The 14,712-nt window shown below is 65.9% G+C and overlaps 1 protein-coding gene and 25 non-coding genes across 26 annotated transcripts; 1 reads left to right on the forward strand and 25 right to left on the reverse strand.

Annotated features, from left to right (window-relative positions):
* Positions 1-1,214: 1,214 nt before the first annotated feature.
* On the forward strand, positions 1,215-5,855 carry AIRE (autoimmune regulator). Its single transcript, XM_065640198.1, has 12 exons — positions 1,215-1,230; positions 2,811-2,952; positions 3,051-3,225; positions 3,327-3,479; positions 3,587-3,658; positions 3,986-4,110; positions 4,275-4,352; positions 4,637-4,752; positions 4,823-5,032; positions 5,122-5,279; positions 5,378-5,553; positions 5,749-5,855. The coding sequence occupies exons 2-12, from the start codon at positions 2,812-2,814 to the stop codon at positions 5,827-5,829; spliced, it is 1,485 nt and encodes a 494-aa protein (XP_065496270.1). The 5' UTR covers positions 1,215-1,230; position 2,811; the 3' UTR covers positions 5,830-5,855.
* Positions 5,856-6,240: 385 nt separating this feature from the next.
* On the reverse strand, positions 6,241-6,359 carry LOC135991819 (5S ribosomal RNA). The gene has a single exon (XR_010606604.1). It is a non-coding gene; the product is annotated as a 5S ribosomal RNA (ribosomal RNA).
* A 225-nt stretch (positions 6,360-6,584) lies between these two features.
* On the reverse strand, positions 6,585-6,703 carry LOC135991760 (5S ribosomal RNA). The gene has a single exon (XR_010606547.1). It is a non-coding gene; the product is annotated as a 5S ribosomal RNA (ribosomal RNA).
* Positions 6,704-6,928: 225 nt separating this feature from the next.
* LOC135991783 (5S ribosomal RNA) lies at positions 6,929-7,047 on the reverse strand. The gene has a single exon (XR_010606569.1). It is a non-coding gene; the product is annotated as a 5S ribosomal RNA (ribosomal RNA).
* A 225-nt stretch (positions 7,048-7,272) lies between these two features.
* On the reverse strand, positions 7,273-7,391 carry LOC135991794 (5S ribosomal RNA). The gene has a single exon (XR_010606580.1). It is a non-coding gene; the product is annotated as a 5S ribosomal RNA (ribosomal RNA).
* A 225-nt stretch (positions 7,392-7,616) lies between these two features.
* LOC135991805 (5S ribosomal RNA) lies at positions 7,617-7,735 on the reverse strand. The gene has a single exon (XR_010606591.1). It is a non-coding gene; the product is annotated as a 5S ribosomal RNA (ribosomal RNA).
* Positions 7,736-7,960: 225 nt separating this feature from the next.
* LOC135991817 (5S ribosomal RNA) lies at positions 7,961-8,079 on the reverse strand. Its single transcript, XR_010606602.1, has one exon. It is a non-coding gene; the product is annotated as a 5S ribosomal RNA (ribosomal RNA).
* Positions 8,080-8,304: 225 nt separating this feature from the next.
* On the reverse strand, positions 8,305-8,423 carry LOC135991766 (5S ribosomal RNA). Its single transcript, XR_010606553.1, has one exon. It is a non-coding gene; the product is annotated as a 5S ribosomal RNA (ribosomal RNA).
* Positions 8,424-8,648: 225 nt separating this feature from the next.
* Positions 8,649-8,767, reverse strand: LOC135991820 (5S ribosomal RNA). The gene has a single exon (XR_010606605.1). It is a non-coding gene; the product is annotated as a 5S ribosomal RNA (ribosomal RNA).
* Positions 8,768-8,992: 225 nt separating this feature from the next.
* LOC135991773 (5S ribosomal RNA) lies at positions 8,993-9,111 on the reverse strand. Its single transcript, XR_010606560.1, has one exon. It is a non-coding gene; the product is annotated as a 5S ribosomal RNA (ribosomal RNA).
* A 225-nt stretch (positions 9,112-9,336) lies between these two features.
* LOC135991774 (5S ribosomal RNA) lies at positions 9,337-9,455 on the reverse strand. The gene has a single exon (XR_010606561.1). It is a non-coding gene; the product is annotated as a 5S ribosomal RNA (ribosomal RNA).
* A 225-nt stretch (positions 9,456-9,680) lies between these two features.
* LOC135991776 (5S ribosomal RNA) lies at positions 9,681-9,799 on the reverse strand. The gene has a single exon (XR_010606562.1). It is a non-coding gene; the product is annotated as a 5S ribosomal RNA (ribosomal RNA).
* A 225-nt stretch (positions 9,800-10,024) lies between these two features.
* On the reverse strand, positions 10,025-10,143 carry LOC135991777 (5S ribosomal RNA). The gene has a single exon (XR_010606563.1). It is a non-coding gene; the product is annotated as a 5S ribosomal RNA (ribosomal RNA).
* Positions 10,144-10,368: 225 nt separating this feature from the next.
* On the reverse strand, positions 10,369-10,487 carry LOC135991778 (5S ribosomal RNA). Its single transcript, XR_010606564.1, has one exon. It is a non-coding gene; the product is annotated as a 5S ribosomal RNA (ribosomal RNA).
* A 225-nt stretch (positions 10,488-10,712) lies between these two features.
* LOC135991779 (5S ribosomal RNA) lies at positions 10,713-10,831 on the reverse strand. Its single transcript, XR_010606565.1, has one exon. It is a non-coding gene; the product is annotated as a 5S ribosomal RNA (ribosomal RNA).
* A 225-nt stretch (positions 10,832-11,056) lies between these two features.
* Positions 11,057-11,175, reverse strand: LOC135991780 (5S ribosomal RNA). The gene has a single exon (XR_010606566.1). It is a non-coding gene; the product is annotated as a 5S ribosomal RNA (ribosomal RNA).
* A 225-nt stretch (positions 11,176-11,400) lies between these two features.
* On the reverse strand, positions 11,401-11,519 carry LOC135991781 (5S ribosomal RNA). Its single transcript, XR_010606567.1, has one exon. It is a non-coding gene; the product is annotated as a 5S ribosomal RNA (ribosomal RNA).
* A 225-nt stretch (positions 11,520-11,744) lies between these two features.
* Positions 11,745-11,863, reverse strand: LOC135991782 (5S ribosomal RNA). The gene has a single exon (XR_010606568.1). It is a non-coding gene; the product is annotated as a 5S ribosomal RNA (ribosomal RNA).
* A 225-nt stretch (positions 11,864-12,088) lies between these two features.
* On the reverse strand, positions 12,089-12,207 carry LOC135991784 (5S ribosomal RNA). The gene has a single exon (XR_010606570.1). It is a non-coding gene; the product is annotated as a 5S ribosomal RNA (ribosomal RNA).
* Positions 12,208-12,432: 225 nt separating this feature from the next.
* On the reverse strand, positions 12,433-12,551 carry LOC135991785 (5S ribosomal RNA). Its single transcript, XR_010606571.1, has one exon. It is a non-coding gene; the product is annotated as a 5S ribosomal RNA (ribosomal RNA).
* A 225-nt stretch (positions 12,552-12,776) lies between these two features.
* LOC135991786 (5S ribosomal RNA) lies at positions 12,777-12,895 on the reverse strand. Its single transcript, XR_010606572.1, has one exon. It is a non-coding gene; the product is annotated as a 5S ribosomal RNA (ribosomal RNA).
* A 225-nt stretch (positions 12,896-13,120) lies between these two features.
* Positions 13,121-13,239, reverse strand: LOC135991787 (5S ribosomal RNA). Its single transcript, XR_010606573.1, has one exon. It is a non-coding gene; the product is annotated as a 5S ribosomal RNA (ribosomal RNA).
* Positions 13,240-13,464: 225 nt separating this feature from the next.
* LOC135991788 (5S ribosomal RNA) lies at positions 13,465-13,583 on the reverse strand. Its single transcript, XR_010606574.1, has one exon. It is a non-coding gene; the product is annotated as a 5S ribosomal RNA (ribosomal RNA).
* A 225-nt stretch (positions 13,584-13,808) lies between these two features.
* On the reverse strand, positions 13,809-13,927 carry LOC135991818 (5S ribosomal RNA). The gene has a single exon (XR_010606603.1). It is a non-coding gene; the product is annotated as a 5S ribosomal RNA (ribosomal RNA).
* Positions 13,928-14,152: 225 nt separating this feature from the next.
* On the reverse strand, positions 14,153-14,271 carry LOC135991789 (5S ribosomal RNA). The gene has a single exon (XR_010606575.1). It is a non-coding gene; the product is annotated as a 5S ribosomal RNA (ribosomal RNA).
* A 225-nt stretch (positions 14,272-14,496) lies between these two features.
* LOC135991821 (5S ribosomal RNA) lies at positions 14,497-14,615 on the reverse strand. Its single transcript, XR_010606606.1, has one exon. It is a non-coding gene; the product is annotated as a 5S ribosomal RNA (ribosomal RNA).
* Between the last annotated feature and the right edge of the window lie 97 nt (positions 14,616-14,712).

Here is a 14,712-nt window from a genome sequence, read left to right on the forward strand (position 1 = left end):
TGGTAGAGAAGCTGCTAGAAATCGGAGTCTGGGATCGGGGTCCCACCTGGAGCCCTGTTTTTCCCAGAAATGCTGGAGCCCAGAGCAGCCAAAGGTAAGGGAGGTGGGATGAAGGCTCCATGTATGGTGGCAGCATTTCACTTGGGCTCTTGGTGTGCTGCAGGTGTGGGGACACGGGTGTCAGAGACACAGGGGGGCACCCTCCCTTCCTGGGGTGACCCCATGGGTGGCAGAGACATGAGGGGGCACCCTCCCTTCCTGGGGTGACCCCATGGGTGGGTTCCCCACTTCTGCCCATTCCCTCCTGCCTGTGATTCAGGGACATGTTGTACGAGATGAGGAGGTGGCCGGTGGTGTCCCAGAGGCACACAGGGCGAGGGTTCACACCTCGGGACCTTGGCATGGAAGGAAATTAAGAAATGCTGGAAGGGGCTTGTTTGCTTTGACAGCTTTTGGCGGGACGGAATCGAGGTGCATCCCTGGGGCTACAGGTGCTTTTGGTGGAGGCTGAGCTGGTGATTTAACTGGGCGTTTGCGGAGAAACATCTTCAGCCTTCGTGGTTAGATGTGAGCTCAAACTGAGCTCACTGACTTCAAACCTTTTGCTCTGATTTCTGCAAGGGGAGCAATGGAAAGGAGAGGGCACCTCAAAACCTGAGCGTGGCCAGGCTCCTCTGTTCCCAGCTTTGGGCCCTGGCAGCTGAGTAGGGCTCTTGCCAGCCCCAGGAAGAGTTTTACACCTCTCTGCAAGCAAAAGCTGACTTTTCACAGCCCTAACAAGTGCTTTGCAGCTGCTGAGGTCTGTTGGAAGCGAGGTCATGCAGAAACACTTGCCTGATTTCCCAGGACGTTTATGCCACTCCACATGACACCTGGCAACTGCTGCTCTGCCCTCTGTGTAGTGTCTCAGAAGGGGGAAGAGACAAGAAAAAGAAAAACCAATCCCAAATGCAAACTATTGCTCTACTGGGTGGGCTGGATGTGGGAAACAATCTGTATGTGATTCAGAGCACAGAAAGACTCACAAAGTTGGAATTTAAAACAAGCCCGAGCCCAGCGCTGTGGGCACATGTGGCAGTGTTGGGCAGCAGCTGCCGGTGAAGGAGCCCCCGTGACAGCGGGGGAGTGGGCACGGGGAACCGGCTGCCCCTGCGGCAAGTGCTGGAGCCGTGTCCTGGAGGTGCTGGACAGCTTAAAACAGGGTGACGGTGACAAACTGTGGCTCTGCAGGTGGGACACTGGGGAAAGTGTTTTTCCTTGGAAGGGTGGAGCAGACTTGTGAAACCGTGTTGTGAGTGTGCCTGTGCTCAGCTCCTGTGGCTGGGCTGTGGGGGATCTCTGGAAGGAGAGACAAACTTCCTGTTTTGCCTCACACCCGTAATTTGTCCCCTGGGTGGGTACATTGGGCAGGTGGTGGTGGATCCATCCCCACCACGGCAACGCTGGACACCAAAATCCTGGCATGGCGCCTGCCCGACCCTCATCCCATGGCTCCCGGTGCCTTCACAGGAAAAATCACTCCAAATCTTGAAAGGAGCTTCAGGGCAAGCATTTCCCTGGGTGAACACATTAATTTGTTAAACAGAAACGTATGAGGGTATTTCCTACTCTTGCAGAGGGTGTTGTCTTGTTTTTCTTCCCAAGTTTCTGAACAACAGCCGCTTCTTCTTGGCACAGATTTGGAGCCAGTGGATACTGCTCCAGTCTTTTAGGATTTACTGGTAACGGTCCCTACCCGTGTCACTGTGTTCCATACAATGGAGCATCCCCTCTCACACCCCTTCCCCATCCTGCTCAGGTTGAGTTTTGCTGCATGTTGGGTATCAGGGAATGTTTGTGAATGGCCATGGCACCTGGGCTGAGCCTTCTGGGCAGCAGGGACATGTCTCCAGAGGGAGAGAGGCTGGAAATTAATCCTGGGGGAATCCCGGATGTTTGAGAAGAGGAATGGGAGCTTCGGAGCTTTCTCCTTCCTGGATGCCTGGTATAGAGCAGCCAGACCTCCAGACTTTTATATGCCAGATTCTCCCAAGGAGCCAGTTTGCCCCAGCTCAAAGATTTTTACAGCTGCGTATTTCCAGTGAAATCACTTTATTGCCCAATTTCCCCGAGCAGGCAACAATAGGGCTGCAGCAGCACCTGCTCGGGTGAACCCCAGGCTTGCTGGTAGGGCTGTTGTCACGCTGGTGGGCCGGAGGGCAGCAGCACAGTGCTTCAGATGGGCTGTTCGCTTGTTCAGCATCTGTAGTTTTACCCAAACGCATTGTTTCTAGAGTTTCTTTGGTGTCAGTGCTTTCCTGCCAGCCCGCAGAAGGTGGTTTGCAGGTGCCCAGGGCAGATATTCCCGTTCTCCCCCCACTGTCAAGCCGTTACTTTCCATGTGCTCCTGCGGCCAAGTTTCCAGATGAGAGAAACAAGTGCTGTGGAAAGTCCAGAAATTTTGGAGTGATGGCTGGCTGACCGCAGGGAGGAGGGAGGTGGGGGACCCTGCGTGAGCACCCCAGGTGTCCCTGTGCCCCTGGCCGTGCTGGGGTGGTCACCATGGGGTTGGGTGTCCTTCAGCAGTAGCGGCAGCTAATGTCACACCAGCTGTTGATGCCCAGTGCTGGGGAGCATCAACAGTGTGGTGGGGACAAGCCCAGCCGTGCCACAGGGACAGCTGGCGGCGGGAGGGAGGATCTCAAGTTACGCGGCCTTGTCCAGAAATGAGTGGGGCTGCAGGATCCTGATGATGTTCCTGCTGTCAGCGGCTGGGGCTTATTAAAGGAGAGTGTCGGGGTGGGCTGCGTGTCCCGACGGTGTCCCTGCAGCATGGCAGGGCCCGCGGGCGAGAGGGACCTGCGGCACCTGCTGAAGCTGCACCGCACCGAGATCGCCATGGCCGTGGACGACGTCTTCCCGCTGCTGCACGGCCTGGTCGACCATGACATTGTCCCCGAGCACATCTTCAAGGTGAGGCCACAGGGTGGGAGAAGATGGAAACACTGTGGGGGCTAGGGCCAGCTGGTGGCACCACGACACGTGCCGATGGGCTGTGGTGGCACCGGCAGGAGACGCTGAGCCGGACAGAGCGGGAGGGCTCCCACCGTGCATTCCACGCGCTGCTCACCTGGCTGCTGGGCTGTGATGCTGCTGCCATCCGTGACTTCTGGGCTGTCCTCTTCAAAGATTACAACCTGGAGCGGTACACCCGGCTGCGGCCCCTCCGCGGCACCTTCCCCAGAGGTAGGAGGGGGATGGATGGGGGGTAACTGCACCCCTGGGTGCTGCTGGTGAGCTGAGGTGACACCCAGGTCCAGCTATGCCTATCCCTGTCCCCTTCGCAGAGGTGGAGCTGGGCCGGCAGCACCGCGGCAGGCGCCTCTCCCCCAGCCCCATGGCGCCGGCCCCGCAGAGACCCCAAGGCAAGAGGAAAGCCCCCGAGGAGCGGGACGGGGCACAGGCGGCACAGCCCTCCCCGCGGCACGCTGCCAGCCCCGGTACAGACACCCAGGGCGGGATGGAGACGGGGTGGGGTGCTGGGGGGGTCCCGGAGGCGCAGTGAGGTGCCGTGCCCCCCATGACACCCACCCTCACAACCCCGCAGGACCCCTGGTGAAGGCAAGGACTGTGAAGAAGCCGGAGGGTGCAGACATCTCCCGCACCCCTCGTGCTGGCAGTGAGTGCTGACCCCCCCGGGCAGCATCTGCCTGTTCACCCTGTTTGCCCCTGGTTGAGGGCAGGGGGGACTGCCCGCCCCACTGAGCCACCCCCTGCCTGCAGCCCTCCAGGCTGCGGCCGCCTCGGTGCAGAGAGCGGTGGCCGTGGCGGGCAGTGAGGTGCCCGTCACCCATGGGGCTGTCGAGGGCATGCTCATCAAACACGTGCTGGAGCCTGGTAGGTGCAGCCCAGCCTGGCTGGCCTCCTACCCAGTTTTGCTCCCACATTCAGAAGCGGGTGGCTGGGCGGGGGGGCCCACCGGAGCTGCTCTCAGCCTCTCTTGCAGGCAGCTCCAAGACAGGCAGCAAAGCCAGGGATGAGCCGTATGCCCCGGCCGCCTGCGAGGAGCCAGGAGCCAGGAGCAGAAGCCGCAGCCTGAAGCCACCTGCCCGGCCCAAGATGTCTCAAAGCGTATGGAACCTCCCCACCTCCCACTTTCACCCCCCTTTTTTCATCTACCTGTGGCTGTGTCAGGGTGTCGTCCCTGCCTGGCAGCACAGCCATGCCCTGGGGGTGTCCCCCTGAATCAGGCTGTCCCAGCAGCTCCCCCAACAGCTCTCCTGCCTCACCCGCAGAGTGGGGAGCCCCAAGTGCACCCCCAGAGCCACCTGCCAGTGCCTGCCCTGCACAACCAGGACCCAGCACCCCACCAGGTGAGCCCTGGGTGGGGTACCTGGGGCACCCTGAGAGGCTCCTGGTGAACTGATGGTCATCGAGGTGTCCCTGACACGTCCCTTTGGCCCGGCTAAGCACAGGCAACCCGGGGCTCAGCTGACGGGGGTCACTGGGCTGCAGCCCCCCAGGAACAGGGGATCCCCACCCTGAAAGGGTTTGGTGGGGGTGGCAGAGTGCCCTGCCACAGCCACGGGTGCAGGCTGCCTGCCAGCACCCCTCTAGAGATTTGTGGCAGTGACCCCTGTCCATTCCCTTACGGCAGGAGAACGAGGATGAATGTGCAGTGTGCGGTGATGGTGGCGAGCTCATCTGCTGCGACGGCTGCCCCAGGGCCTTCCACCTTGCCTGCCTGGTGCCCCCGCTGCCCCGCGTCCCCAGGTGAGACCTGCAGTGCCATGGGGACACCGGTACCCCTGGCTGTCCCTCACCACCCGCTCTGGCTGTGCAGTGGGACGTGGCGGTGCAGCTCATGTGTAGCGAGCGCGGCTGAGCCGGGACGGCTGCAGGAGGTGGACGTAGCTACAGATCGACCCCCCGAGATCCTGGGGGAGGAGGCATGTGGTGCCCGGCGGGGCGGAGGTGACGAGAGTGTCTGTGGCCGCTGCTTCGCCCGGATCACTGCACCCCGACACGGCCCCGTGCCTGGCGGGGACCCCAGGTGAACCCCGCTATCCCTCACATCCCAGCCTTAAATCCCCCGCAGAGAGGGGCTGCCCTGATGGTCTGTGTGACCCTTGATGGTCGCAGGGGGCTGCTGCTCTGCATGTCCTGCGCGGGCACCCCTGACACAGGCAACCTGGAGACCACCACAGTGGCCGGTGACCACCCGCTACAGGCAGCAAAGGTCAGTACAACAGCACCAGCTCCGGCAGAGGGAGCCGGGCTGGGTGAGGTGGTGGTGGTGGGTACGAGGGGAGCGATGAGGCTGAGGAATGGTGGTTCAGGCTGGGTGCAGCTGGAGGCAACTTAGTGAAGCTGTACTGGAGGGGATGTGGAGCATGAGCTGGGACTGCCCCAGGTGAGACATTGAACTCAGTCACCAGCCCAGAGCCGAAGGGGTGCAGGCAGGGGACAGGCAGGAATACTGGCAGGACGTGTCTTCTCCCACAGACAGAGGACATCTCCCTTGGCAGTGACCCCGTGCTCAGCAGAGACGAGCTGGACGCGGTCCTGGGTGAGGTACGAAGCTTGGGGGGACAGCACCAGGCAGAATCCATCCAGAGGGGACCACGTCTGTGGAGTGAACAAAGTCTATGGAGTGACCCACAGGATGACTGATTTGGGGCTGTAGGCAAGACAGGGATAGCCAGGGGAGTCAAGTGGGGTCTGACAGCGAGAGGGACGGGGTGACTGACACCGTTGACTGCTCTGCAGGGCACCTGGGACGGGATCCTGCAATGGGCCTTCCAGAGCATGGCACGGCCCCTCGCGGACACCCACGGTCTCTTCACCTAGTGCCTGCTACCACGGCAGCACCCCTAAAACACATGTGATGAAGGAAAAGGATGTGAGGTGGCTTAACATGGGAAAGCCGAAAGCATTACAACATGCACAAAAAATCACAACAAGATCAAGAACCGCACACTACAGCTTCCAAGATCAGACGAGATCGGGCATTCTCAGTGTGGTATGTCTGTAGGCACCACCTAGTGTGCCAACGCCACTCTCACGCACTGCAAACCTGCATCTGGCAACCGAAATAAGCCCGCCACACACATGCCAACAGGCCGGGGCTGACGCCAGGGACACCTGCCCCCAAAATGCACGCTCCCGCCGCCCCGACGGGGCCTGCCCCCGCGTCCCTGCCCCTCCCACGCCCCCCCAGCTCCAACGCAACGGGGGCACGGACCCCCCGCCGCCAAAAAAAGTCTACAGCACCCGGTATTCCCAGGCGGTCTCCCATCCAAGTACTAACCGGGCCCGACCCTGCTTAGCTTCCGAGATCAGACGAGATCGGGCGTTCTCAGGGTGGTATGGCCGTAGGCACCCCCTAGTGCGCCAAGCCCGCTCTCGCGGACCCCAAACCCACCTCCCGTGCCCCAAAATGGCCCTCCACACACACGCCAACAGGCCGGGGCTGACGCCAGGGACACCTGCCCCCAAAACGCACGCTCCCGCCGCCCCGACGGCGCCTGCCCCCGCGTCCCTGCCCCTCCCACGTCCCCCCAGCTCCAACGCAACGGGGGCACGGACCCCCCGCCGCCAAAAAAAGCCTACAGCACCCGGTATTCCCAGGCGGTCTCCCATCCAAGTACTAACCGGGCCCGACCCTGCTTAGCTTCCGAGATCAGACGAGATCGGGCGTTCTCAGGGTGGTATGGCCGTAGGCACCCCCTAGTGCGCCAAGCCCGCTCTCGCGGACCCCAAACCCACCTCCCGTGCCCCAAAATGGCCCTCCACACGCACGCCAACAGGCCGGGGCTGACGCCAGGGACACCTGCCCCCAAAACGCACGCTCCCGCCGCCCCGACGGCGCCTGCCCCCGCGTCCCTGCCCCTCCCACGCCCCCCCAGCTCCAACGCAACGGGGGCACGGACCCCCCGCCGCCAAAAGAAGCCTACAGCACCCGGTATTCCCAGGCGGTCTCCCATCCAAGTACTAACCGGGCCCGACCCTGCTTAGCTTCCGAGATCAGACGAGATCGGGCGTTCTCAGGGTGGTATGGCCGTAGGCACCCCCTAGTGCGCCAAGCCCGCTCTCGCGGACCCCAAACCCACCTCCCGCGCCCCAAAATGGCCCTCCACACGCACGCCAACAGGCCGGGGCTGACGCCAGGGACACCTGCCCCCAAAACGCACGCTCCCGCCGCCCCGACGGCGCCTGCCCCCGCGTCCCTGCCCCTCCCACGCCCCCCCAGCTCCAACGCAACGGGGGCACGGACCCCCCGCCGCCAAAAAAAGCCTACAGCACCCGGTATTCCCAGGCGGTCTCCCATCCAAGTACTAACCGGGCCCGACCCTGCTTAGCTTCCGAGATCAGACGAGATCGGGCGTTCTCAGGGTGGTATGGCCGTAGGCACCCCCTAGTGCGCCAAGCCCGCTCTCGCGGACCCCAAACCCACCTCCCGTGCCCCAAAATGGCCCTCCACACGCACGCCAACAGGCCGGGGCTGACGCCAGGGACACCTGCCCCCAAAACGCACGCTCCCGCCGCCCCGACGGCGCCTGCCCCCGCGTCCCTGCCCCTCCCACGCCCCCCCAGCTCCAACGCAACGGGGGCACGGACCCCCCGCCGCCAAAAGAAGCCTACAGCACCCGGTATTCCCAGGCGGTCTCCCATCCAAGTACTAACCGGGCCCGACCCTGCTTAGCTTCCGAGATCAGACGAGATCGGGCGTTCTCAGGGTGGTATGGCCGTAGGCACCCCCTAGTGCGCCAAGCCCGCTCTCGCGGACCCCAAACCCACCTCCCGCGCCCCAAAATGGCCCTCCACACGCACGCCAACAGGCCGGGGCTGACGCCAGGGACACCTGCCCCCAAAACGCACGCTCCCGCCGCCCCGACGGCGCCTGCCCCCGCGTCCCTGCCCCTCCCACGCCCCCCCAGCTCCAACGCAACGGGGGCACGGACCCCCCGCCGCCAAAAAAAGCCTACAGCACCCGGTATTCCCAGGCGGTCTCCCATCCAAGTACTAACCGGGCCCGACCCTGCTTAGCTTCCGAGATCAGACGAGATCGGGCGTTCTCAGGGTGGTATGGCCGTAGGCACCCCCTAGTGCGCCAAGCCCGCTCTCGCGGACCCCAAACCCACCTCCCGTGCCCCAAAATGGCCCTCCACACGCACGCCAACAGGCCGGGGCTGACGCCAGGGACACCTGCCCCCAAAACGCACGCTCCCGCCGCCCCGACGGCGCCTGCCCCCGCGTCCCTGCCCCTCCCACGCCCCCCCAGCTCCAACGCAACGGGGGCACGGACCCCCCGCCGCCAAAAGAAGCCTACAGCACCCGGTATTCCCAGGCGGTCTCCCATCCAAGTACTAACCGGGCCCGACCCTGCTTAGCTTCCGAGATCAGACGAGATCGGGCGTTCTCAGGGTGGTATGGCCGTAGGCACCCCCTAGTGCGCCAAGCCCGCTCTCGCGGACCCCAAACCCACCTCCCGCGCCCCAAAATGGCCCTCCACACGCACGCCAACAGGCCGGGGCTGACGCCAGGGACACCTGCCCCCAAAATGCACGCTCCCGCCGCCCCGACGGCGCCTGCCCCCGCGTCCCTGCCCCTCCCACGCCCCCCCAGCTCCAACGCAACGGGGGCACGGACCCCCCGCCGCCAAAAAAAGTCTACAGCACCCGGTATTCCCAGGCGGTCTCCCATCCAAGTACTAACCGGGCCCGACCCTGCTTAGCTTCCGAGATCAGACGAGATCGGGCGTTCTCAGGGTGGTATGGCCGTAGGCACCCCCTAGTGTGCCAAGCCCGCTCTCGCGGACCCCAAACCCACCTCCCGCGCCCCAAAATGGCCCTCCACACGCACGCCAACAGGCCGGGGCTGACGCCAGGGACACCTGCCCCCAAAGCGCACGCTCCCGCCGCCCCGACGGCGCCTGCCCCCGCGTCCCTGCCCCTCCCACGCCCCCCCAGCTCCAACGCAACGGGGGCACGGACCCCCCGCCGCCAAAAGAAGCCTACAGCACCCGGTATTCCCAGGCGGTCTCCCATCCAAGTACTAACCGGGCCCGACCCTGCTTAGCTTCCGAGATCAGACGAGATCGGGCGTTCTCAGGGTGGTATGGCCGTAGGCACCCCCTAGTGCGCCAAGCCCGCTCTCGCGGACCCCAAACCCACCTCCCGCGCCCCAAAATGGCCCTCCACACGCACGCCAACAGGCCGGGGCTGACGCCAGGGACACCTGCCCCCAAAACGCACGCTCCCGCCGCCCCGACGGCGCCTGCCCCCGCGTCCCTGCCCCTCCCACGCCCCCCCAGCTCCAACGCAACGGGGGCACGGACCCCCCGCCGCCAAAAAAAGCCTACAGCACCCGGTATTCCCAGGCGGTCTCCCATCCAAGTACTAACCGGGCCCGACCCTGCTTAGCTTCCGAGATCAGACGAGATCGGGCGTTCTCAGGGTGGTATGGCCGTAGGCACCCCCTAGTGCGCCAAGCCCGCTCTCGCGGACCCCAAACCCACCTCCCGCGCCCCAAAATGGCCCTCCACACGCACGCCAACAGGCCGGGGCTGACGCCAGGGACACCTGCCCCCAAAATGCACGCTCCCGCCGCCCCGACGGCGCCTGCCCCCGCGTCCCTGCCCCTCCCACGCCCCCCCAGCTCCAACGCAACGGGGGCACGGACCCCCCGCCGCCAAAAGAAGCCTACAGCACCCGGTATTCCCAGGCGGTCTCCCATCCAAGTACTAACCGGGCCCGACCCTGCTTAGCTTCCGAGATCAGACGAGATCGGGCGTTCTCAGGGTGGTATGGCCGTAGGCACCCCCTAGTGCGCCAAGCCCGCTCTCGCGGACCCCAAACCCACCTCCCGTGCCCCAAAATGGCCCTCCACACGCACGCCAACAGGCCGGGGCTGACGCCACGGACACCTGCCCCCAAAACGCACGCTCCCGCCGCCCCGACGGCGCCTGCCCCCGCGTCCCTGCCCCTCCCACGTCCCCCCAGCTCCAACGCAACGGGGGCACGGACCCCCCGCCGCCAAAAAAAGCCTACAGCACCCGGTATTCCCAGGCGGTCTCCCATCCAAGTACTAACCGGGCCCGACCCTGCTTAGCTTCCGAGATCAGACGAGATCGGGCGTTCTCAGGGTGGTATGGCCGTAGGCACCCCCTAGTGCGCCAAGCCCGCTCTCGCGGACCCCAAACCCACCTCCCGCGCCCCAAAATGGCCCTCCACACGCACGCCAACAGGCCGGGGCTGACGCCAGGGACACCTGCCCCCAAAATGCACGCTCCCGCCGCCCCGACGGCGCCTGCCCCCGCGTCCCTGCCCCTCCCACGCCCCCCCAGCTCCAACGCAACGGGGGCACGGACCCCCCGCCGCCAAAAGAAGCCTACAGCACCCGGTATTCCCAGGCGGTCTCCCATCCAAGTACTAACCGGGCCCGACCCTGCTTAGCTTCCGAGATCAGACGAGATCGGGCGTTCTCAGGGTGGTATGGCCGTAGGCACCCCCTAGTGCGCCAAGCCCGCTCTCGCGGACCCCAAACCCACCTCCCGCGCCCCAAAATGGCCCTCCACACGCACGCCAACAGGCCGGGGCTGACGCCAGGGACACCTGCCCCCAAAGCGCACGCTCCCGCCGCCCCGACGGCGCCTGCCCCCGCGTCCCTGCCCCTCCCACGCCCCCCCAGCTCCAACGCAACGGGGGCACGGACCCCCCGCCGCCAAAAGAAGCCTACAGCACCCGGTATTCCCAGGCGGTCTCCCATCCAAGTACTAACCGGGCCCGACCCTGCTTAGCTTCCGAGATCAGACGAGATCGGGCGTTCTCAGGGTGGTATGGCCGTAGGCACCCCCTAGTGCGCCAAGCCCGCTCTCGCGGACCCCAAACCCACCTCCCGCGCCCCAAAATGGCCCTCCACACGCACGCCAACAGGCCGGGGCTGACGCCAGGGACACCTGCCCCCAAAATGCACGCTCCCGCCGCCCCGACGGCGCCTGCCCCCGCGTCCCTGCCCCTCCCACGCCCCCCCAGCTCCAACGCAACGGGGGCACGGACCCCCCGCCGCCAAAAGAAGCCTACAGCACCCGGTATTCCCAGGCGGTCTCCCATCCAAGTACTAACCGGGCCCGACCCTGCTTAGCTTCCGAGATCAGACGAGATCGGGCGTTCTCAGGGTGGTATGGCCGTAGGCACCCCCTAGTGCGCCAAGCCCGCTCTCGCGGACCCCAAACCCACCTCCCGCGCCCCAAAATGGCCCTCCACACGCACGCCAACAGGCCGGGGCTGACGCCAGGGACACCTGCCCCCAAAACGCACGCTCCCGCCGCCCCGACGGCGCCTGCCCCCGCGTCCCTGCCCCTCCCACGCCCCCCCAGCTCCAACGCAACGGGGGCACGGACCCCCCGCCGCCAAAAAAAGCCTACAGCACCCGGTATTCCCAGGCGGTCTCCCATCCAAGTACTAACCGGGCCCGACCCTGCTTAGCTTCCGAGATCAGACGAGATCGGGCGTTCTCAGGGTGGTATGGCCGTAGGCACCCCCTAGTGCGCCAAGCCCGCTCTCGCGGACCCCAAACCCACCTCCCGCGCCCCAAAATGGCCCTCCACACGCACGCCAACAGGCCGGGGCTGACGCCAGGGACACCTGCCCCCAAAATGCACGCTCCCGCCGCCCCGACGGCGCCTGCCCCCGCGTCCCTGCCCCTCCCACGCCCCCCCAGCTCCAACGCAACGGGGGCACGGACCCCCCGCCGCCAAAAGAAGCCTACAGCACCCGGTATTCCCAGGCGGTCTCCCATCCAAGTACTAACCGGGCCCGACCCTGCTTAGCTTCCGAGATCAGACGAGATCGGGCGTTCTCAGGGTGGTATGGCCGTAGGCACCCCCTAGTGCGCCAAGCCCGCTCTCGCGGACCCCAAACCCACCTCCCGTGCCCCAAAATGGCCCTCCACACGCACGCCAACAGGCCGGGGCTGACGCCAGGGACACCTGCCCCCAAAACGCACGCTCCCGCCGCCCCGACGGCGCCTGCCCCCGCGTCCCTGCCCCTCCCACGTCCCCCCAGCTCCAACGCAACGGGGGCACGGACCCCCCGCCGCCAAAAAAAGCCTACAGCACCCGGTATTCCCAGGCGGTCTCCCATCCAAGTACTAACCGGGCCCGACCCTGCTTAGCTTCCGAGATCAGACGAGATCGGGCGTTCTCAGGGTGGTATGGCCGTAGGCACCCCCTAGTGCGCCAAGCCCGCTCTCGCGGACCCCAAACCCACCTCCCGCGCCCCAAAATGGCCCTCCACACGCACGCCAACAGGCCGGGGCTGACGCCAGGGACACCTGCCCCCAAAATGCACGCTCCCGCCGCCCCGACGGCGCCTGCCCCCGCGTCCCTGCCCCTCCCACGCCCCCCCAGCTCCAACGCAACGGGGGCACGGACCCCCCGCCGCCAAAAGAAGCCTACAGCACCCGGTATTCCCAGGCGGTCTCCCATCCAAGTACTAACCGGGCCCGACCCTGCTTAGCTTCCGAGATCAGACGAGATCGGGCGTTCTCAGGGTGGTATGGCCGTAGGCACCCCCTAGTGCGCCAAGCCCGCTCTCGCGGACCCCAAACCCACCTCCCGTGCCCCAAAATGGCCCTCCACACGCACGCCAACAGGCCGGGGCTGACGCCAGGGACACCTGCCCCCAAAATGCACGCTCCCGCCGCCCCGACGGCGCCTGCCCCCGCGTCCCTGCCCCTCCCACGCCCCCCCAGCTCCAACGCAACGGGGGCACGGACCCCCCGCCGCCAAAAGAAGCCTACAGCACCCGGTATTCCCAGGCGGTCTCCCATCCAAGTACTAACCGGGCCCGACCCTGCTTAGCTTCCGAGATCAGACGAGATCGGGCGTTCTCAGGGTGGTATGGCCGTAGGCACCCCCTAGTGCGCCAAGCCCGCTCTCGCGGACCCCAAACCCACCTCCCGTGCCCCAAAATGGCCCTCCACACGCACGCCAACAGGCCGGGGCTGACGCCAGGGACACCTGCCCCCAAAACGCACGCTCCCGCCGCCCCGACGGCGCCTGCCCCCGCGTCCCTGCCCCTCCCACGCCCCCCGAGCTCCAACGCAACGGGGGCACGGACCCCCCGCCGCCAAAAGAAGCCTACAGCACCCGGTATTCCCAGGCGGTCTCCCATCCAAGTACTAACCGGGCCCGACCCTGCTTAGCTTCCGAGATCAGACGAGATCGGGCGTTCTCAGGGTGGTATGGCCGTAGGCACCCCCTAGTGCGCCAAGCCCGCTCTCGCGGACCCCAAACCCACCTCCCGCGCCCCAAAATGGCCCTCCACACGCACGCCAACAGGCCGGGGCTGACGCCAGGGACACCTGCCCCCAAAACGCACGCTCCCGCCGCCCCGACGGCGCCTGCCCCCGCGTCCCTGCCCCTCCCACGTCCCCCCAGCTCCAACGCAACGGGGGCACGGACCCCCCGCCGCCAAAAAAAGCCTACAGCACCCGGTATTCCCAGGCGGTCTCCCATCCAAGTACTAACCGGGCCCGACCCTGCTTAGCTTCCGAGATCAGACGAGATCGGGCGTTCTCAGGGTGGTATGGCCGTAGGCACCCCCTAGTGCGCCAAGCCCGCTCTCGCGGACCCCAAACCCACCTCCCGTGCCCCAAAATGGCCCTCCACACGCACGCCAACAGGCCGGGGCTGACGCCAGGGACACCTGCCCCCAAAACGCACGCTCCCGCCGCCCCGACGGCGCCTGCCCCCGCGTCCCTGCCCCTCCCACGTCCCCCCAGCTCCAACGCAACGGGGGCACGGACCCCCCGCCGCCAAAAAAAGCCTACAGCACCCGGTATTCCCAGGCGGTCTCCCATCCAAGTACTAACCGGGTCCGACCCTGCTTAGCTTCCGAGATCAGACGAGATCGGGCGTTCTCAGGGTGGTATGGCCGTAGGCACCCCCTAGTGCGCCAAGCCCGCTCTCGCGGACCCCAAACCCACCTCCCGTGCCCCAAAATGGCCCTCCACACGCACGCCAACAGGCCGGGGCTGACGCCAGGGACACCTGCCCCCAAAACGCACGCTCCCGCCGCCCCGACGGCGCCTGCCCCCGCGTCCCTGCCCCTCCCATGCCCCCCGAGCTCCAACGCAACGGGGGCACGGACCCCCCGCCGCCAAAAGAAGCCTACAGCACCCGGTATTCCCAGGCGGTCTCCCATCCAAGTACTAACCGGGCCCGACCCTGCTTAGCTTCCGAGATCAGACGAGATCGGGCGTTCTCAGGGTGGTATGGCCGTAGGCACCCCCTAGTGCGCCAAGCCCGCTCTCGCGGACCCCAAACCCACCTCCCGTGCCCCAAAATGGCCCTCCACACGCACGCCAACAGGCCGGGGCTGACGCCAGGGACACCTGCCCCCAAAACGCACGCTCCCGCCGCCCCGACGGCGCCTGCCCCCGCGTCCCTGCCCCTCCCACGCCCCCCCAGCTCCAACGCAACGGGGGCACGGACCCCCCGCCGCCAAAAAAAGTCTACAGCACCCGGTATTCCCAGGCGGTCTCCCATCCAAGTACTAACCGGGCCCGACCCTGCTTAGCTTCCGAGATCAGACGAGATCGGGCGTTCTCAGGGTGGTATGGCCGTAGGCACCCCCTAGTGCGCCAAGCCTGCTCTCGCGGACCCCAAACCCACCTCCCGCGCCCCAAAATGGCCCTCCACACGCACGCCAACAGGCCGGGGCTGAC

The sequence above is a fragment of the Caloenas nicobarica genome, chromosome 8 (assembly GCF_036013445.1).
Source record: "Caloenas nicobarica isolate bCalNic1 chromosome 8, bCalNic1.hap1, whole genome shotgun sequence".
Lineage (NCBI taxonomy): Eukaryota > Metazoa > Chordata > Aves > Columbiformes > Columbidae > Caloenas > Caloenas nicobarica.

Bases quoted from the DNA above. Each gene is read 5' to 3' on its own strand.
- AIRE (XM_065640198.1), top strand. From the start codon at position 2,812: ATGGCAGGGCCCGCGGGCGAGAGGGACCTGCGGCACCTGCTGAAGCTG. The intron at 3,659-3,985 runs GTGAGTGCTGAC...CCTCTCTTGCAG, and splicing joins CCGCACCCCTCGTGCTGGCA to GCAGCTCCAAGACAGGCAGC. The intron at 5,033-5,121 runs GTGAACCCCGCT...TGATGGTCGCAG, and splicing joins GTGCCTGGCGGGGACCCCAG to GGGGCTGCTGCTCTGCATGT.